The 22,689-nt window shown below is 34.6% G+C and overlaps 1 protein-coding gene across 2 annotated transcripts in view; it reads right to left on the bottom strand.

Annotated features, from left to right (window-relative positions):
- The window catches only part of IBTK (inhibitor of Bruton tyrosine kinase), a 102,067-nt gene that overhangs the window by 62,712 nt on the left and 16,666 nt on the right, over nucleotides 1-22,689 (bottom strand). Inside the window, exons 5-16 of one of the 2 annotated variants that reach the window (XM_059941744.1) lie at nucleotides 19,440-19,550; nucleotides 17,919-18,089; nucleotides 15,790-15,907; nucleotides 15,520-15,700; nucleotides 13,412-13,535; nucleotides 11,332-11,509; nucleotides 8,383-8,560; nucleotides 6,565-7,164; nucleotides 5,525-5,611; nucleotides 4,605-4,687; nucleotides 4,489-4,526; nucleotides 3,956-4,052 (exon numbers count right to left, since the gene is read on the bottom strand). In XM_059941744.1, the coding sequence (XP_059797727.1) occupies nucleotides 3,956-4,052; nucleotides 4,489-4,526; nucleotides 4,605-4,687; nucleotides 5,525-5,611; nucleotides 6,565-7,164; nucleotides 8,383-8,560; nucleotides 11,332-11,509; nucleotides 13,412-13,535; nucleotides 15,520-15,700; nucleotides 15,790-15,907; nucleotides 17,919-18,089; nucleotides 19,440-19,550 (1,966 nt within the window). The remainder of the gene's footprint in view (nucleotides 1-3,955; nucleotides 4,053-4,488; nucleotides 4,527-4,604; nucleotides 4,688-5,524; nucleotides 5,612-6,564; nucleotides 7,165-8,382; nucleotides 8,561-11,331; nucleotides 11,510-13,411; nucleotides 13,536-15,519; nucleotides 15,701-15,789; nucleotides 15,908-17,918; nucleotides 18,090-19,439; nucleotides 19,551-22,689) is intronic. The other variant, XM_059941745.1, reaches the window with a different exon arrangement.

Below are 22,689 nucleotides of genomic sequence, written 5' to 3'. Positions count from 1 at the left end.
ACACAGCCATAAATAAATAAATAAATAAAAATTAAAAAAAAACAAAAAACAAAAAACTTATAGGATTAAACAAAAGAAGTTCTAAGAAACACGTTTATACTGATAAATGCCTTAAAAAGAAAGATCACAAAAGAACAACCTTAAGGTTTTTACACAACAAAGAACTATAAAAAGGAAAAACAGAGCCCAAAGTTAGAAGAAAGGGAATAATATAGATAAAGCAGGAATCAATGAACCAGACACTAGTAAAACAATAGAAAGGACCAATTAAACTAAGAGTTGGTTATTTGAAAAGATAAACAAAATTAACACACCCCTGTAGACTAAGAAAAAAGAAGACTCAAATAATTGTAAATGAAAGAGGAAACATTACCAGTGATATCGCAGTGATATCGCAGAAATACAAACGATCATAAGAGACTATTGTGAACTATATGCTAATGAATTGGATAATCTAGAAGAAATGGATCAGTTCCTAGCAACATACCAAAACTGAATCATGAAGAAATAGTAAATCTGAACAGACCAATAACACAGTAAGGAGACTGAATCAATAATTAGAAGTCTCCAAAATAAGTAAAGCCCAAAACTAGAAAGCTTCACAGGTGAATGCTACCAAATATTTAAAGAAACATTAACCTCAATCCTTCTTAAACTCATCTCAAAAACTGAATAGGAGGGCTTCCCTGGTGGCGCAGTGGTTGAGAATCTGCCTGCCAATGCAGGGGACACGGGTTCGAGCCCTGGTCTGGGAAGATCCCACATGCCACGGAGCAACTGGGCCCGTGAGCCACAATTACTGAGCCTGCGCGTCTGGAGCCTGTGCTCTGCAACAAGAGAGGTCGCGATAGTGAGAGGCCCGCGCACCGCGATGAAGAATGGCCCCCGCTCTCCGCAACTGGAGAAAGCCCTCGCACAGAAACGAGGACCCAACACAGCCATAAATAAATAAATAAATAAATAAAAAAATTAAAAAAAAAAAAAAAAAAAAGTGTTTAAAAAAAAAAAAAAAAAACTGAATAGGAGGGAAAACTTCCAAACTCATTTTATGAGGCCAGCATTATCCTGATACCAAAGGCAGACAAGTTCACTACAAGAAAAGAAAAGTACAGAACAATATCCCTGATTAACATACATATAAATATCCTCAATAAAATACCAGTAAACCAAATTAAACAGCATATTAAAAGGATCATACACCATGATCGAGTGGGATTTACACCTGTGATGCAAGGATAGTTCAACATGTGCCAATCAATCAACACGATACACCACGTTAACAGAACATAGGCTAAAAATCATACGATCCTCTCAATAGCTGCAGCAAATGAATATGACAAAATTCAACATACATTCATAATAAAAACTCTCAAGAAATTAGGTATATAAGGAATGTACCTCAACAAAATAAAGGCCATATATGACAAGCCTAAAGCTAACATCATATTCAACAGTAAAAACCTGAAAGCTTTCACCTAAGATCAGGAACAAGACAAGGATGCACACCCTCGCCACTTTTATTCAACACAGTATTGGAAGTCCTAGCCACAGCAATGAGACAAGAAATAGAAGGAATCCAAATTGAAAAAGAAGTAAACTGTCATTGTTTGCAGATGACATGACAGTATACATAGAAAACCCTGAAGACGCCACCAAAATACTATTAAAAATAATGAAAGAATAAAGTTGCAGGGTACAAAATCAATACACAAAAACCTGTTGCATTTCTATATGCTAACAATGAGCTAACAGAAAGAGAAATTAAGGAAACAATCCCACGCACAATCGCATCACAAAGAATAAAAGACTTAGGAATAAACTGAACCAAGGAGGTGAAAGATCTGCACACCAAAAACTATGAAACACTGAGACAAGAAATTAAAGAAGGTACAAATAAATGGAAAGATAGCCCATGTTCATGGACTGGAAGAACTGATATTGTTAAAATGCCCATTGTACCCAAAGCAATCTACATATTCAATGAAATCCTATATAAATTCCAACGGCATCTTTCACAGAAGTAGAAAAAGTAATCCTAAAATTCATACGGAACCATAAAAGACCGTAAATAGCCAAAGCACTATTGAAAAAGTACAACAAAGCTGGAGGCATCACATTTCCTGATTTCCAAATCCTATTACAAAGCTTCAGTAATCAACACTATAACGTACTGCCATAAAAACAGACATGTAGACCAATGAGACAGAATACAGAGCCCAGAAATAAACCCTCATATATACAGCCAATTAATCTTTGACAAGGGTGTCAAGAATACAAAATGGGGAAAGGACAGTCTCTTCAATAAAGGGTATTAGAAAAACTTAATATCCACATGCAAAACAATGAAATTGGACCCACATCTTACACCATACACAAAAATCAACTCAAAGTGGATTAAAGACTTGAATTTAAAACCTGAAACTATAAAACTCCTAGAAGAAAAAAGGGGAAAAGCTCCCAGACATTGGTCTTAGCAATGATTTTTTAGATGTGACACCAAACCACATGTAACAAAAGCAAAAATAAACAAGTGGTATTACATGAAACCAAAAGCACAGCAAAGCAGTCAACAAAATAAAAAGGCAACTTTGGAATGGGAGAAAATATTTGCAAACCATAACTGATAAGAGATTAATATCCAGGATATATAAGGAACTCCTAAAAATACAATAGCAAAACAAACAAAAAAAATTACAGACTTAGAAAACAAACTTATGGTTACCAAAGGGGAAAGGTGTGCCGATGGATTAATTGGGAGTTTAGGATTAACATGTACACACTACTATATTTAAAATAGATAACAAACAAGGACCTACATATAGCACAGGGAACTCTGCTCAATATTCTGTAATAACCTAAATGGGAAAAGAATTTGAAAAAGAATAGATACATGTATATGTATAACTGATTCACTTTGCTGTACACCTGAAACAACCTGCAACACTGTAAATCAACTATAGTCCAATACAATATAAAAATTTTTTACAAAGAAACATAAAAAAAAATTTTTTTAACAGGCAAAAGACCTTAATAGACATTTGTCCAAATAAGACATACAAATGGACAACAGGTAAAAGAGAAGGTGCTCAACGTCATTATTTATCAGGGAAATGAAAATCAAAACCACAGTGAGATGTCACCTTATACCTGTTAGGAAGGCTATTATCAAAAAAAACCAAGATAACAGGTGTTGATGAAGATGGGGAGAAAAAGAAACCCTTGTGCACGGTTGGTGGGAGTGTAAATTGGTGCAGCCACTATGGAGAACAGTATGGAGGTTCCTCAAGAAATTAAAAATAGAACTACCATATGATACAGCAATCCCACTTCTGAGTATTTAGCCAAAGGAACTGAAATCAGGATCTTGAAGATATACCTGCATTTCCAAGTTCACTGCAGCATTATTCACAACAGTTAAAATATAGAAACAGCCTAAATGTCCATCGACAAATGGATAAAGAAAATGTGGTATCAACATACAACAGAACACAGAAGCATACCACTCTATGACTAAAGACACCTGGTAAATAAAACATGGGTGTGTTGCCTGACAAAGTATACAAATGAACTGTCTTTATAAATTTCGGTTCAATTATTAGTCTATTTATTTTACTTCAGGTATGTTCGCACAGGGGAAAAATAGGCAAGAAAGAACTTTTGTAGACTGTCAAAGCTATACTCCCTGCTGTCAAGTCCTCATTTAATCATATAAGTAGCTGGGTATGGAAATGTTAAATCTAATCTCAACCAATATTAATAAGTCTTATATATTCACATAGGTAATGAAAATTTTCTTTTCCATTCTTTACTATTAGTAATTATCCCTACTGCTTATTTTAAATTTAAGCCTCTGTTGATGGCTTATTTCAATTAGAGTAGAAATGAAGATTCACGTGATTTTTATCATTTTTAACTATATCTTAAATATCTGAAATGTCTTAACTCTTATTAATACCTTTTATCACCACAGCTTCATCAGTATAGAGGTAGTCCAAAATAACTTTCAGTATGTCAGAATGTATTGGCATTTCCAGAGCTGCACAACTGGAAGCCTAAATAAAATAGAGTAAAATAATTAAACTACAAAATACTACTACAATCTGACTGAGGTTATTGGTATGAAAAACTTTTAACAGGAATCACATCAAATGCAAAACAACATAACATTTATAAAACGCAAAGCTAAAATGAGATACATTTAATTTTAAAATGCCTTGTAACATGAAAAAGAATCAAGAAAAATTGAGAAAAAAAGAAACAAACTGGTATTCCAAATACAAGTCCAAATAATAATGAAGAATTTATTTAAGGAACTTTTTTGCAACAATTTTCATTTTGGAATGTTGCTATTTTCCAGCAGGCTTATGCATAAATATAGTTGAATACAAAGCAAAAACTGAGTTAAAATATTTTTTAATTTCTTTAGCATATAATTTCCCAAAAGTATAAAGTATAACTACCAGCCTATGTGTTCTATTTAAATCTTACCTCAATCCATGAGCTACTCAGCATACTATGAAAATATTCTGAAAGAAAAAAAATTGAGTAAGAATAGTGAAACAATACCAAAACAAAAAATCAGCAACTAACAAAAGTGTACCTACCAAGTCTAGCACAAAGAACGCATTTATGACAAGGAAATTCCTTTCCATCCACTGATTTCATGGTCACATCACATAAATAAGAACTGAAAAAAAAAAAAAAAAAGTTTAATTGAAGAGCAATTCCTTTACATATTTAGCAAATAAAAAATAAGAAAATCCATTATAGGATTTGTTTTAACGTTTGATTTTCTCCTAATTACAGGTGGCAAAGAATATACAACTTGAGGGTATACATATAAAGTACTTCATCTCCTTCCACTTTAGGGAAGATAATAAGGCCTTACAATAAAGATAATATTTATAAAGGGAACTGAATACAGATAAATATTCAAAAAAGTCTTGCTTTTTATTTTCCTTTTTCAATACAGGCCCGGTGTAATAAGTAACATCATAGTCAAAGGTCTTTAATTCACTTATTTGTACAACCTATTCTGTGCTAAGCACAGTCTAGATACCGCCACAGTTTTTTTTCTCCAAGACTTTTCACCTACCAAGTACACATACCTAAAAACAAAAACTTTTAATAATAAACATATTTAGAATAGTATATCTATTACAGAAAAAGATTATACTAAAGGAAATAATCTTCATAATGCTGACGAGGCATAATTATTTTGGGTTAACATCATTACTTACTTATAAAAAAATACAAAATTCAGGCCAAAAAAATTTTTTAATTCCTTTCTTCATTAGAAAGTAATCAGAAAAAAATGAACTGTATCAATGTCTTATTGAGCAGTTAATACTTCATCCATTTGCCTCAACAGCTCTCCAACATTTCCAGAAATAAAGAAGACTAATAAAGGTAAGAGGGTATCCACATACACACTTTGCTTCACATATGAGTAAAAAGAGCTCTATTTCCACACTTAGGTCCCAAAATCTAGGGATGAAAAGTTTATCTTCATTTCCTAACTTACCATTTTCTCTGACTTAGCTTTGGTTTATTACCAGTTTTCTTGGCAATGACATTAATTTCTTCATTCTCAAATCGGACTCCATCCAACCTATCAAGGGTAAAAATTAACAACTGGTGAATATACTCCCCTACCAAAACGAACAACAACAAAAATCCAACAAATTAGCCCACATCTGAACATAATTATATGATCTGTATCACCTGGAAGAGTATCTCAACTAATCCCCACTCTGTGATAAAGAAATATCATACTTAATATTCAAAATACATTAAACATCATTATGCATAAAGCCCTTCACTGTTTTCAATTAGAAAACATGATATACTCCCCTCCCTTGCTCCTGTCCCACAACTAAGGTTATACTGCCACAGGCAATATAAATACCTTAAAAACAGAGAATTCCAAAAAATCTGGTTTATAAGATGACAAATACTGTATTAGGCACTTTATACATGCTGTATGACCAAACTACACCAACAATATTAGGTCAATATTATCCCTCCCCTTTTATATACTGAGAAACTGAGGTTCAAGGAAATAAGAAATTTGCCCTAGCTAGTCATAGAGCTAACAGGCATGTATAGTTCTTTCTAACTCCAAAGACAGTACTCTTTCCAGAATACCACACTGTCTGCCACTCCAGATCCCTGTTATACAAACACCACTGAGAGTTCAAACCCACTAACAGCCTTCCTATCTTTAATGTTTTAATCCAGGGAATCCCAGAGATAGCTTTCACAGAAAATGGAGAAACAGGTCCATGAAAAGAAAGATACAAATCCAAAAACTAAAGGGGAGTTGGAGAGAAAAGGACATGGAGACGGAGACTGAGGGAAAGAGAAAATAAGAGAAGGAAGATGAGGAGGGAATGGGGGGAAGGGAGGGGAGGAGGAGGAGAAGCAGGTCCAAGAACAGAAGCAAGAACAGTAGCAGCAGTAAATCAAAGCAAAAAAACAAAAAAACAAAAAAAAAAACAACAAAGAATTTCTAAAAGGAGGACATAATGAGGTACATGAACAGATATCAAGGAGGAGTCATACCTACTACTCAAATTACTGAAACCAAATTTCTTTGCAACATTTTGCAACATTTTTACAGGATCATCTTCCCCAACACTTTTTACTTTTCTGGAAGATTTGTTTTTGCTTTTCTGCTTTTCACTAATTGTATGAGCTTGATTACTTTTGTAAACTTCAAATGCTGACTTCTGATTATCTTCATGGGAATTCATTTTATTCAAATGACAATTCGGAGTGCTCTGATATTCTTCTGGTTTTTTGTTTAAATTGATTCTTGGTTTGAAGCCATGAGTTAAAAAGTCACAAGTATCTGTGTATATAAATTGTAAAAGGTATTCAAACAAGTCAGGATGAACCTTCTCTACCACAAAGAGATGGCACCCTGCAGAATCTTCATCTTTCCGGTAAACATCTATAAAGTCTAAAGTAGTACCATCTGAAAGAAACAATTTCTGGAAAAAGTCAGAACGCACTGCCAAAATATATTTATGTGCAGGGAAGATTCTATTGCCAACTTGAAATGTCACATCATGGATGTTGTCCATTTCATCCGTTTCCCTCAACAGTTTGCCAAACTCTTCAAAAAAGGATGATGAGGACACAGCTGGAATTTCATAAAGGCTAGAAATGAAACAAAAATTATTTTTACTTTCCAGAAAATGAAAAAAAGAAAGCATCCCTAGCCAATTCTCCTTTTAAAGTATAATTTCTTTTTTATTTATTAAACTTAGAAAATTTTAAATTTAGCATTTCCAGTAACATAAGGATATTGCTCACAGTCTTTGATACTGTATCACCCTTTAAATATTTTCTATTCCTTTACGTATTTTTTCCCCTAAACTAAAATGACAAGAATTAAGTGTTCCTTTGAAAGCAGTGTTTTCTTTCTACGAGGAAACACTAGAATATAAATTTGAACGACTGTTTCACAGAAATTTTTTAAATGATTAAAAGTATCACTAAAAACATTCAAAAAGAGTAGAAGTACAGTTTTCAACTTTTTCCTCTTTTATATCCTTTTATTTCACAAGTGGAGAAAAACAAATACAGAAAAACGAGTAAATACTTCAGGTCCCAGATCCCAGAATAGGTTACAAACTTAAGGAAGTAAAGATAAATACACACACAGACATACATCAGTCCACAACTCTGGTTCTTTCAGTACTGTAAGCATGCAATCCTACCTTCCCAATCTACATTTTGCCCTTCTAGGTAGGGTGACCAACCCCCCTGGTCAGCCTGGGACTGAGGGGTTTCCCAGGAGAATAGACGTTCAGTGCTAAATATGGGACTGACCTGGGCAAAGCAGGAGGAATGATAACCCTGTCTCTAGGACTTTTTCCCTCTTCAATAAGACCCTTGATATTTATCTTAACCTGTCATCTCTGTACTAATGTGACAGAAGATTTGCACTGAGATTCACAATGCCCACCAGATGACTCTATACTACCTCTTCCTTTGTCATTTCTCATTGTATTCAAGGGTCAGAAATTTTTATAAACTACGTAACAAATATTTATAATCTATTTCTCAGAATCTGAGAACCTAGAGTACATCACAAAGTACTAAAGATATGAATCAATTTTGTGCGTATATGTACACATTATCTTCAATATTTTCAATAAATATCAGTTTACAAACTAAAAGGAACAGTCAACATTTCCAATATAACAAATTCCACCCCTGAGTTAACCTGGTAACATGACTGTATCCATATGTCTGAAGTCTCTACAAGACTTGACAACAGCTCTTCAATTAAATTTGTTCCAAGAGCTATTGAAAACAGAAAACCCAGTGACTGTTCCTTCTAAAAATGAAATTTAATATATACAAGAGTACCTTGTTTTAGGATCTGACTGCAAGATCGCAAAGTTGCATCCACTTGGATCTGTGCTGACACTAACAGCTCTATGGGCAAAAGTAAGTTTCTCAAGTCGAATTCTTTCATATGCACTATTTATATCAGAGACACAAGACACATCTGGTGAGGAATTATGAAGGTTCGATAAAATCTCTGCTAAAAAGAAAAAAATAAACTTCAATTAATCAAGGCTCTATTGAAACTGTTAAAATGATTTAGGAGTAAATAGAACAGAAAAACAATTAGGAGAATATGGAAATATCTTTTGTCTGTATTAAGTCCTTCTGAAGAACTACATCTTCTCTCTCTTCAACATAATTTACACCCTATATATTGGTTGCCTTATAAAGGAAATTTTGGTGGGTTAATTCTCAATTATTCATGATATTATCCTCCACACTGCAACCAAAGCTGTCTAAAAGGCAAATACAATATTATACGACCTTCTAAAATTCCTCAGTTTCCATTAAAAATTTTATTTGCTCCCTCCCTTCTTCTCCCCCTTCCTTCCATTTATTCAGCAAATATCTGAGTGACCACACTGTGCTACTGTGATAAAGTGCTTTACAGTGTATCCCTAGTAATACAGTAGTGAACCTATAAGATAGGCATGTCCCTACCATCTTGAAGTACACAATGTAGCAGAGAAGACAGACATTAAATGATTTTATCATCAGAAGTCAGATCAAGGCTATTTAAAAAAAAATGAAATGTGCATGCAAAGAAATGATTCTGACTGTAGTATGAAAAATGTTTAAAGTAAATAAACATAAAGACAAAGAGATCATTTAGGAAACTAAGAGTCCAGAAAAAGAATGAACACTATAGACTGAGGTTGTAGCAATGAAACTAGAGAAAGTGAAGATTTCAAAAATATTTGAAATGGAAGTGACAAAACTTGGTGACCAATGGGATGTAGAGGGTGAGTGAATATGGGGTGTGAAAGAAAACCATTTACTTAGAAACACTGAAAAGCAGATGCATGAGCATGAGATCAGAATTCAGTTTTAGACCACTAAATATGACTAAGACACAATTCTGAGGACTTCCAACACTTACAAGTCGAACGTGCATTCTGGTTACTCTCTCAAAAATTCACTCTATTTCAGCCTCACAGAGCTTTACTTATCTTCCCCTGACAATCAGTTATTCTAATTTCTATGCTCTCAAAAAACTTATCATGTGCACGTTAGTATTTGTCTCCATGAACTGCAAATATTTATATACATGTCTATTGCCCCTACAAACTCGTTAAGTGTCTGAGAATAGGGGCCTGTCATATATTTTTGTATCATTAAAACCTAGCCCTATATCCGGCACATAGTAAATATACCTTAAATGTTTACAGACTTGTGTAATCTATAAAGAAATGAAATATGACAACTCAATAAACTACCCAAAAATCATTCCTTTGTGGCTTTATAATTTTGAAGAATATGTTTATAACTTCCTGAGTAATTATAAATGTTCTTTATATATCTTTTAGCATATAATAACTGATTTATTTATTCAACAGATGACTTAATGAGGGACTACTATGTGTCAGGAAATATGCTGAATGCTAAGGAATACAGAGGAACCTTTGATTCCTCTATAAGGATATACAGACCTTATATCATGGTTCTTGCCATCTTATAATCTGATAGGAGACCAGCATTAGAAAAATTAATCACAAAGATAAATACATAAAAACAAGTAAAAATAAGTTGCATGATGAAAATACAAAGAGTATTAAAAGTAAAACAGGGTTACTAAGTTTAGATTAAGGAATCAGTGAAAACATCTCTGATGAAGTAAAAATTAAGCTGAGATGTGAAAAATCAGGAAAGGCCCTGGGACTAATCACAGCTGGACAAGACTGAATACCTGAAGGTCAGTGTGTGTGAAGAGTGGTAAGTGAGAGGGAGAGAACTCAAGAGGAGTTCAGAGATGCAGACAAGGGTCAGAGCAGGAGCCTTGTAGGCCATGTTCAGGAAGTGAGGAAACCATCAGAGTTTTTAAACACAGGAATATGAGGATCAGAGCTTAAAAGCTCACGCTGGTAAGAGAAGAGATAAAATGAAGCAAGAGTGGAAATAAGAAAACTTATTTTTTGCAGTCGATCATGTGATAATTTGGGCTAGGGTGGGAGCAATGAGATGTAAAGAGGTAAATGAATTCAAATTTTTCTGGAAGGAAAAAAAAAAAAAGCAACAGATTACTAATTACGGATGAAAGAAAAAAGCTGCTAACCTAAGTTAAAAACCAATGTTAAATAACCCACAAGTTTATAAATTTATAATCAGATAATTAAGAATGAACTATATAATGTAATGAATGACTTCTATTTTCAATGGTAGCATCTTAATTAAAGCTCTCCTTTATATTCATCAAGGAATGAATAAAACTTGTCTCCAATTATTCAGCAATCGTTTAATAAAACAACCTGTACTTTTTAAAATTCTCAGTGAACATAAAAACCTTATTCTTCCTGTAATTTTCCTCTAAGTCCTAAGATACTTTATAAAAGTTTAATTTTATATATTCAAACATGTAAAAAAACAAAAACAAAAAAACCCATAGCATAAGCCACTCAATTCTCAGTCTGGGGAGAGAAAAAAAAAGGAGCTTGGAAGATGGTTCAAATCCATCTGGGAAGTTTTTTTTTTTTTTTAAACTTTATATATCCCTGCCCCTAGAGCCAAGGCTAGAGACTAATGTGCCCGTTACTGATGGGAATGTGCCATGACCTCAGGGCATACTAAAAGGTTGAAAACTACGGACTTAAGTGGATTGAATTCCCTTTGTTTACCTGCATACACACAACCAAAATCAAAAGAAGAGACATAGGGGTAAAACCTAATAACACTTGTCAGTTAAACCTAATGATAAATACTTATAAAATTAAACGTTAGCTGAAGGTATGCCATTCACATATATGAACTAACCTTTCTTTTCAGAACTCTTTCTTTTTTCTTCAAACCATTTCCCTCTAAATCCCTCTCCATCTCTTGTGACAAAAAGAATTTCATTTCTACTTAAAGCAATATCAGAAATGAAGACTTGGCGTGGATAGGCCCATCGACACTGCTTCAGAGAACTGTTGACTGATCTCCAGCAAAATACCTAAGATAAAACCAAATTACAGTGGAAATAGAAAGCAATATAGCATCTGAACAACCAAAAAATGAAATCAAGAGATATTATCTCTAAAAATAAAAGCTCTGATTAGTATGTTTCAATGTTCATTCTTTCACAGTAAAAGATAAACACTATAAAAGTCAAGATGGTGTGTCTTTCAGAAAATACATCAAGCTAACATGAAGCGTTAAAAATGCTTTAAAGACACTCCTCTTAAGTAATTTTCACTGTTACTTGTTTGGGGCAAACAGATACAATGGAAAGAAAAACGAAAATCTTAATGCTAAAACTTGGAATGTCAGACTTGGTGTAGTATTTACAAGAATGTAAACCACCCTATGAAAATCCAAACTTTACTCTCAAGGGGGAAAAAAAGGAGATGTCTGCATAACTCAAGTAAAACAAAGTCTTAGAGACAGAAAAATCATAGTATTCAATGGCTTCCCCGTGGTTCTGCAAACCTTAGTGTTCCTGAGAAATGGCTCAGGGGCTGCTGCTCAGGGATGGAGAACGATGAGAGGCAGGGTGCTGGGCTTCCCAATCCAGCTTATCCAGAGCAGCAACCCTTTTATCTGCTTCACAGATTGGTATTCCAAGTATGATTTCATTTGAGCAATTAATACTGCTGATCTTTAAAAGCTCAATCCCCTCATAATTAAGAAACCTAAAGCACAGAATGGTATCTGCCAAGGTCACTCAAAAGTTATGTACACAAAAATAGACTGTATTGATTAACTGATTCCGTCAGAGCTTGGCTGTCATTTTTATAGGAAAGTAATTAATTTTACAGGAGGTAAATATCCACGTGTATAAACAAGCTAGATCCCTATTAATGTAAATGAAATAAATCCCAAAGTCAAATGTTTTTATATTCAACTTTTTAAATGCAACTCCATGCCTCTACTTCCTGCTTTTAGTACAAATTAGATCTCTAATTCTTATAGTTCCCTCAAATAAAATGATCAACCACAGTAGATTTATGCCTGTAATGTACCAGCAGGTGGAGCTTTATGATTAATTCTTCAATTTCTAAAATGTCAATTTTTAAAGCACTTTATAAAACCTCAAAAAACACTTGTTGTATGTTTTTATTGTATAAACAAAAAGCAGAAAGCAATCTGTTTTTCCAGTCACAGTGTAAAATTTTTTCAGTGTTTCTAATGTATAATACTTATTTTTTAATTGACCATTTTATCAGAGGAATAAAAATTAGAACTCTATTTACTTAAATGAAAAGAGGTAAGAGAGTCTTTTTTTTTTTTTTTTTTGGCTGCGCTGTGCGGCATGCAGAATCTTAGTTCCCCGACCAGGGACTGAACCCGGGCCCCCTGCAGTGGGAGTGTGGAGTCTTAACCCCTGGACCGCCAGGAAAGCCCCAGAGATTCTTTATATAGTGATCTAGGAATACATTACATTTTCTATATGATAGTTATGATCTCTGCATACATATAATGTGTACATTTGTCTAAAACCAAATTTGAGAGAAAATTTCCAATTATGTATTTTTAATATTGCCAGCTTAGCTTTTTACTTTTTTTAAGAATAGTTATGTATCTCATATCTACGCAATTCCATTTTTCAGTACTCAGTGTATGTATCAAATAAGCTATCAAAACCCCTTACTTCCATTTTAAGCGCAATAAATGAAACTTTAAACTACAGTTTAACAAGGCAGTACTATGCAACATCAGTTAAATGTTATCATACTTTCTTTGAAATACCAGCTCCCAACTATCAATAATCAGTACTGGACATCAAAAACAAGTAGGGGAACAAAAGTCAACAGGAATCATCACTATCATAGCAATACAGTTTTACATCATCAGGTCTCCTACAGCTATCAACTGAGAACAAGATTACTATGCTTTTGTATAAATATATACTCACCCTTCCAGCTCCGTCCATTGCAAGAATGCAAATTCTTTCACCCCCATTTTCTTTCAAATGTTCAGGATCAACTTTGTATTCCATATGCCCCCCAGATACAAGAACCTTTTTCACGTTTAGTTGTCTGGGTGAAAAAAAAAATTCTAGATTAACATGTTCTCTAAAATATACAATCAATTTTAAAGAAATTACTGTTCAAACACTAATTTAGGGTGATTACTGTGAACGGTGGAGTAAGATGGTTTGGTCTTTGGTATCCTCAGTCCCTCCTTTTATGAGTTTCCCCTACACAATGACCATTTCTTTCTATGGCAAGTCCTTCCCTCCCCACAAGTCTCTACCTACCCAGATACACACATTAACCATCTAAAACCTCACTTGCTCATGTACACACATTCTCTCTAGCTTAAATAACTGATAAGCCTAAACGCTCCTAAATATATCTGCATTGTAACAGAAAAAATTTAAACCTCAGATCAAAACAGAAATCCTTAATTTCAAATACGGACAACTTTAAATAGATACACCTACCATAAAAATCATTAGTATTGCTAATTTAATAACTCATGCACTAGCCAATTCATTATACATTTCATTACATCTACACATGTGATGTGCCTGTAGCATTGTGTGAAACCTGCCTGCTATTACTCCAATGATTATCCTCCCTTTCAGATATTTTACCCACGTTTTAAAATGTTTTTGTTTGTTTGTTTAATGTTTTTCTTCCCAAAATTACTATGTTGTAACCAGCTGTAACAAAAGAATTTTCTTAGTGAAAACTTGCATGTAACTTATATTTATGTAATTTAATGTTATCAGGGCAAATTTTGTAAATGTAAAGTAAAAACAAAACCTAACATTCCACAAATCATCTCATGCTCAGAAAGAAACCTACATAGTCAGTTCTAAGAAACATGTATGTTCACATTTTCATGTTTTTATAACTGAAATATGACCTACAATTGATAACCTTCCAGTTGTTACACACAGAAGATAAGTTGTATATATTGATGGTTGACATCTGCTCATGAGCTAACCTCATAGTTGGTATCTGTTCATGAAGTTACCATCTCATTGACATTAGCAAAAGCACATTCTGTTGCATTTCAATTCAAATCCCTGATTACTTTAAAAGTTGGATAGCTACTCTCTAGAATTCCTACACACTCCTGCTTCTACTAACTGAGCTATTGTATCTGCTCAAAGATCTATTTCTCTACTTGTATTTATTACTACAGTTATAATATAATGAAATATTATGTAAATCAATGAAATATTAGTCTGAAAAGAACACTTTCTGTAAAAGCTGAATACTTTAAAACGACACAATAAATATGACAAGCAAAAAATGGCTGTCAAATCAGATATGGATTAACCAACTATATAAAATACTGAAAATATATAAAAAATATAGGATTCTGCCCTTAACTTACTTCACACTTGTTTTTAAGCACTTGCTCCTTAAATCATTCAAAGTGAAGTAACAGGTAACACATTATAAGTATTATAAGTATGGTTTATGCACAAAAGACAGAGAACTCCAATTGGTAGACCCATCTTAGTTTTATAATTCCCTGCTTTAACTGACTTTTTGATTAGACAGCCAACTGCTTGTTTCCTGCATGTTACTAGAACAGATAACAACTGGCTATACAGATACAAAGATAACAAAATATACCACTTAGGTATAAATACATGGACTGAGTAGAGGGTCCACAGAATATGATTATTTTTTTTAAATAAATAAGTGTATAATATATAAAAGGCTACACATGAACCAATGATGATAGTGTCACAAACCAAGAATTATGATTCATCTAGTTCTGCGCACCTGAAGCATAAAAAAGGGAAACTTATAGGTCATATTTAACCATATGTTACCATAATTCAGAAATACTGTTTTACAACCTACAAAGAACTTTTATATATATTTACTGGATGTTTGCCAAAAGACTAAGATTATCAAAGGCAAAAACTCCTGACTTTCCCACCATTCAATTTTCTCCATCTGACATTTCAGAGAATGCATAAAGCTGATACTCAGATATTTGCTGGAAGAGCTGAATTATTATTAAAGTATGTTTCTTTCACAAAAATACACATACTTAGAAGCCATCTTCTTGCACTGATAGTCTGCAAGTAAGTAAATATCTCCCTTTGTGGTAACACAGACAGTTGCCCCATCACTAGCAGCAACCAAAGACACAGTGATGTCCTTATGATGAAGGGCAGAGACTTGACGAGGAGCAGTTACACACTTTTCTCCATTGGGATCTAGTAAATAACCTAAAAAATTACACAAATAAACAAATCACAAAATATCCGTTTTAAGAATACAATTTATTTTTCAGATATTGTCATCATGGATTTCTTACCCAGCTGTCCACCATTTAGTCCCATAGTATAAACAGCTTCTCTAGTCCATAGCACTGTGTGAAACCTGCCTGCTGCTACTCCAGTGACTGTCCTCCCTTTCAGATATTTTGCTTGCATCTATTCAAAAGGCAAATAAGACTTCAGTTTATTATGTACCTATGAACTAACAGAATTTTGCACAAGATCCAGCAGACCAGGGTAGCAAATATATGGCATACTTGCTGCCAGCACCCCCCTCAAGTGCTAATGGCATTCATCACTAATAGATCTCAGCACTAATACTGAGACCCCAGCTCTTCTCAGAATACAAGACATCTGATGCAGCCACCTTAAGTCAGCTGTTTAAACATGTAAAAAAAAAAAAACTGACACAGTATAAAAACCAAATCATTAAACCTTTGTTAACAAGCAATATGCAAGACAGGCGTTCTCATTCTTATTAAAAACTATGATACCTTTAAATTTGACATATCCAGAGTATCTCAACAGTGACACTACTGACAGTTTGAACCAGATCATTCTTCATCGTGGGGATTCTTTTGTGCATCGTAGGAGGTTTAGCAGCATTCCTGGACTCTGCCCACTAGATGTCGGTAGCACCACTCCCACCCCTACACCCAGCTGTGACAACTAAAAACGTTTCTAGACACTGCCAAATGGCTCCTGGAGCACAGAACTGTCCCCACTGAAGAGTACCGGCTATGTCCATATCAACCCAGAGCTCTAGACACTGCCAAACGGCTCCTGGGGTACAGAACTGTCCCCACTGAAGAGTACCGGCTATGTCCATATCAACCCAGAGCTCTAGACACTGCCAAACGGCTCCTGGGGTACAGAACTGTCCCCACTGAAGAGTACCGGCTATGTCCATATCAACCCAGAGCTCTAGACACTGCCAAACGGCTCCTGGGGCACAGAACTGTCCGCACTGAAGAGTACCGGCTATGTCCATATCAACCCAGAGCTCTAGACACTGCCAAACGGCTCCTGGGGTACAGAACTGTCCCCACTGAAGAGTACCGGCTATGTCCATATCAACCCAGAGCTCTAGACACTGCCAAACGGCTCCTGGGGCACAGAACTGTCCGCACTGAAGAGTACCGGCTATGTCCATATCAACCCAGAGCTCTAGACACTGCCAAACGGCTCCTGGGGCACAGAACTGTCCGCACTGAAGAGTACCGGCTATGTCCATATCAACCCCTAGCTCCACGGTAGCCACAATGAGAATAAAAATGGGAGTAAAATCTACCATTTCTAAAGAAGCCTGCAAAATGATTACATATCTACAAATTCCACAGTTGGCTGGGGAAAATGGGCCTAAGAAGTACCAAAGATTGCAAACTACCTCTAATTATTTTGGAGTAATTCCTGTTGATTCATTAGCCATCCAGGATGGAAAAGCATTGGATTTTAAAGCTTATTACTAAAAATGTGTATCTATTAATCATTTTAAATCCAGAGGATTAAACCAGTGAAGAAGTCTAACACCCAAAATACAAAATCTTATGAGTTGAAAACACATTTGCTATATGTGACGATTCTAGTAACATATTAATGTTAAAGCACCAGTCCTGTCCTGCGTACTAGGTCCCTAAAGTTGAGGAAAGGCCACCCTCTGGTGGTGGTTGTACAAATGGGAAGGGGAAAACAGAACAAAAACAGTTGCTTTTAGACCTATGTTCCCTCACATAAACTTGCCAGGTATGATTTCTGCGCAGAGACAGATCTACCATGAAGCCAATAACCTTAAGTTTCTGGATGCCTCATTTACATGGCCCATTTTTTACTTATAAAAATTTCTATTTTTTTCTTAAGGAGGGTCTCAAAATTATTTAAGTTTCAAACCCAAAATATCTGGATTCCCCGATGCTTATGAACACATACAAGTTGAATCTAAGGCAGTTTGCTGCCTAATTTCCCAAGTGCTTTCTTCCTCACTCCAAACAAATGTTAATCTGTACATTACTATGCTTAATTTCTCCTGTGAAAAATAAAATATATACCACTGAAAAAACACACTGTTGAATACAAGTAAAATAAGTTGCTCTGTCAATGCCTTCCATTTTTTTGTCCATATAGGTTTTATACCAATGGTCACCTTATTATTTAAAAAAGAGAAGTTTACCTGTCTGGGTACATTACAACTGGAAGGTGGAGGAATGATTCCTAATTGATGAAAAATATTTAGGCCAAACGTATAAACACATCCATCTTCAGTTAATACAACAGTATGATCCTTAGCAGCTGCCACTTGAGAACAATTATGACCACTCAGTCCTTCCACAAGCCTAGGGACCTACAAAATAAAATTAACTTTAGTATATTACATTAACCATTTATATACAGTACAAAATACAAATACAATCTTATGATACCACATCCCAAATGATACGACTGCTGTACGCCTGTATCTATCATAGGCAAACTGTACAATTCAGCAAGGGGAAGATAAGTTTAATGGACATTGCTTTATAAGTAAAATACAAAATCCCAGTAAGACATTTCAATAAAACAATTTGATTCAATAAATGATTTCTGAGCCCTTATCAATTATCATACACCAAGTGCAAACGTGTTTGGTTTGAATAAAGGGAGCTCTTCAGCCAAAGTATTCATTGGTGTAGTGAAGAAATAAATAAGAATACAGGAATCAATGCAGCCCTTCGATGCATAACCAAACATACGATATCATATTCCTTTAAAGTCATCTGTTCTGGGTTCAAATCTTAATTCTGTCATTTACCAGCTATTTGATCTCAAACGAATCTCTTATCTTCTCTCATTTTCTTCATCTGAACACAAAATAATAATAGCATTTTGGATGATAAAAAATCAGCATAAGGAGTAAATGAGTTAGTAAGTACAAAACACAACACTCTCTGGCTCAGAGTAAACAACTGATAAATGAGTGCTATTATTATTGTCATTGTGTATAAAATGAGGATAATAAGGCCTATAACCTCACAGGCCTGTTGTTAGACTTAAATCAAGGTAATGATATTGCATGGAAAGCATGAACAATGCCTAGAACATAATATACCCTCGAAAAATGGAAGAGACTACCATAGCTCTCTCTCTCATTTTTAAAGACCTCTTAACTGATGAAGATGCCAGCAGTCCCCTCAAAAAAAACTTACCTTAAAAATAACCTAGTGAGGAAATAACTTTCCTGAATGTAATGATTATTAGGTTTCTTCCAATTAGCACTAAGTTTCAGTAGCATAAGTCAATTTTGTGATTATACAATGAAAATATTGGCTCAATTTTCAGACCACAAATACCTTAATGAGAAGTTAAAAATGAATAAAAACTTGGACCCTGGACTACAGGAAAAGAGTTTTACAATTAGTCTGATTTTTTAAATTTCAACTATGGAAATATTTGAAAGCTTATTTATGTACTCTCCTGACTCAATGTTTGCTATACAATATAATTTTTCTTTGATGCTTTAGAATTTTGCACCATATCTAAATCCTTATTTTGAACACAATATACCAGGAAAGTAACTGATCTTCTAAACTCTATTATCAGTCGGTATATTATTTTCTCCTTATAGTTGGTCAAAAAAAATTTTTAGTTAACTGAAGTTTCCAGTTTATAAAATTTTACCGAAGTTACCTAAACTGTATAATGACATTTCAATTACCAAGCATGTCTGTTCATCTCCATGGCCTAATCGTCCTCCAGGACCATGACCACAGGTATAAACTTGCCCTTTCTGAGACAGAAACACTGAGTGAAATTTACAAAGCACCACCTACAGGAAAACAAGAGAATATTATTAAACTTCTGTGAATAAAACATCCTTTATTTTATAAAAAAGAAATAACAGAATATTACTAATTGTTTAAGCTAGATAATAGGTACATTAGGATTCATTATACAGTTCTCTCTACTTTGTACATGTTTAAAGTTTTCTGTAATAAAAATTTATAATATATGGTGGTCTATTTTAAAACTACGTCTAAAAACACTGACATTCGGGGAAGAAAAATTTAGAAGGAATTAATAAGCATGTGTTACCCACAAGAGACTAAACAAAGGAAAATGCAAATCTTAAGTATTCAACTACAAAAAGTAGTAGCCAGTTGTTTTCCAATTTCATAAAATCTCAAACAGCAAGAATTGAACGGAGTAAAATATGAAGCATAAAGATTACCAAATAGTGACTATTACTAAATAAAACAGTGAAAATGCCTTAAGAGTATTTTTTCCACCTTATAAACAGGGAGTGGGGGGTAAACAGTATGTGCTTTTTATACCTCTGATCTTGTCTAATATATCTTTAATATAATTACATGGCTTTAAATAATTTTACACTAATTTTCAAGCTTTTCTCTTTTCCCCACTTCCTTTCTTACTGCTTCCTTCCCAGAACCCTCTTTGCCCTGACAAACAGTTCCATTTTCATACATTCTTACCAGAAAACAAGGTTACTAAAAGGGCTGAACTGCATCAGAAGGCAATAATAGGAAACCAACAGCAGTTTTAAATATGCATGCACTTACATACCTAACCTGCAGGCCACACTTTGCTATTTTTCAATGCATCAGTATACTTATTTTACCTTAATACTATCTAAAAATCCTTTTTTATTTTTAAAAATAATCTGCATTTACATCTCTTATGCCACCCATAAATATTTCTAACTTAGGATATTAAAAAAAGGATTAAGAAATAAAAAATCCTAGAATTATTTTCCAGAAAGTCAGGGTCCTTTGGAAAAATAAGAAAATCATGGACTTCCCTGGTGGCGCAGTGGTTAAGAATCCGCCTGCCAATGCAGGGGACACGGGTTCAACCTCTGGTCCAGGAAGATCCCACATGCCACAGAGCAACTAAGCCCGTGCGCCACAACTACTGAAGCCTGCACGCCTAGAGCCTGTGCTCCGCAACGAGAGAAGCCACCGCAATGAGAAGCCCGAGCACCGCAGTGAAGAGTAGCCCCTGTTCACAGTAACTAGAGAAAGCCCGTGCACAGCAACGAAGACCCAAAGCAGCCAAAAAAAAAAAGTTACAAGCTGAATTGCAAGCTGTTTACACATATCCCTAAACCACCTGGCGAGTTCTGTAAATACATGTGCCTATGATAATGCAAAAATCACTATCTTATTTAGCTGTACCATAAATACCTGAAAAGTCTAAAAATAAAACCCAAAATTGTATTCAAATTTGTAATACAAATTTACAATCTGTAAGGGAAAAATTATTTCATAAAACCAGAAGTAATACATTTTGTTCAATTCTATATTCAATATTAGAATGCCATTCTATAATCTCTGACTTCTACAAAACAACCAATACCAGAGTGAAAGACCTCCAACTTCAAAACCTCTGAATTTTTTACGGAGGTAACTGATCATGGATTTTCATCTTAATTCTCAGGAATATATTATGCTAATAATAATCATCTCTGTCCCATGACAGTTAATTCATCTGGTACTATACTACAGAATCAGCCCTTTTTCAGTAATAGGGCTCTCAATATAACAGGTGCTCAGTAAATATTACCATTAACTTGCTTCCATTTTTCTTACTGAAATTTACACTGCTTTCCTTCCTCTCAAACCTATCCATAGTGCTTGTGTTTCAACCCTCCTTTTCGTAGTTTAAAAAAAAAAAAATCCCTTACATCCTTAATTTCTTCACAAAATACTCTCACATCCTTGCCTTAACTGAAATGTAGTTTTCTCTTTGGGTATACTGTTTCATCCTTAACCCTACCAAGTGGAATATGCTCAATTCTTCTACAGCACATATATCTTAGGATCAGAAGGTACAATCAGCCCGTTTCCTAATGCCACCATTATTCCTTCACTTTTGTGTAAAAATCTCTGCTCCTGAAAAATCTCACCTCATGAAATCTGACTATATCATGTACTAAGTCAGAAAAGGAAAACAGGTATCTTTCTAAGTGCCTCAACTCTGATCAATCATTAGTGGCTGTTGACGGGTGAATTCTGAGGACCTGTTCAAGTTCAGTTTAAAATAGAGAGGGGAGAGACGAGGGAGGAAGGGAGGGAGGGAGGGAAGAAGGGAGAACAAGAGTACACTGTGACTGATTAGTGACATCTGCCAAAGGCTCTGAACTAGGTGAGTAAGAGCAGCCAGCCCTGCTCTAACACCTTTCCTCACACTCACTAGAGACTCTGACCCCAAGCTTATGACTCTGGGCCATCCCAAGTCCTTTCAGTATCCTAAGTTCCCCCAAGGTCTATGTAGATGGCCAGTCAGAATCCTAGCTTTCAGGACACCACTCTACTCTCTACTTCTCTAGTCACTCTTCATTCCCATGTGGGCTCCTCTTCCTGGCCTCTCAAATTTTAATATTCTCTTGAGTTTAACTCTTGTATTTCATTTTTTTAAAACTGCTAATTGTGATACATTAACTAATGACTTTTGGTGTGAAAAACACTGTTCTACAGAACCCTAAATATGGTGGCCATATAATTTATAATCCAAATATTTGGGGGAATAAAAGGGGAATGACATTAACGATTACATCAGGGGAAAAAAAATCACGTAGAGATGAACTCAAAAGACACATTCTGAGGTGTAATTTTCAGGATTCAGAAATTGAGATTTATAGCTTTAAAAATTAAGTAGAGAATGTTTAGGAGTGGCAAAATTAGCACTTCAGACAGTTAAATTTAAAAACTTTGAAAGAATGTCTGGAGTACAACTGAAATGAAACCCAAGAGGAAGAAAGGCTGAGGCTAGAGATATAAATTACACACACACACACACACACACACACACACACACACACAGAGAGTTACAGAGAAAGATGAGTAGGTCAGCAGTAGCAAAATCCACTGAAGTGGAATCATCCAGAATAATGATATTAAGGCCAAAGACCAAACCTTTACAATTATCAATTAAAATTTTACAATTAC

The sequence above is a fragment of the Balaenoptera ricei genome, chromosome 12, assembly GCF_028023285.1.
Source record: "Balaenoptera ricei isolate mBalRic1 chromosome 12, mBalRic1.hap2, whole genome shotgun sequence".
In the NCBI taxonomy this organism is placed as follows: Eukaryota; Metazoa; Chordata; class Mammalia; order Artiodactyla; family Balaenopteridae; genus Balaenoptera; species Balaenoptera ricei.
This window is presented reverse-complemented; position numbering and strand designations above follow the sequence as displayed.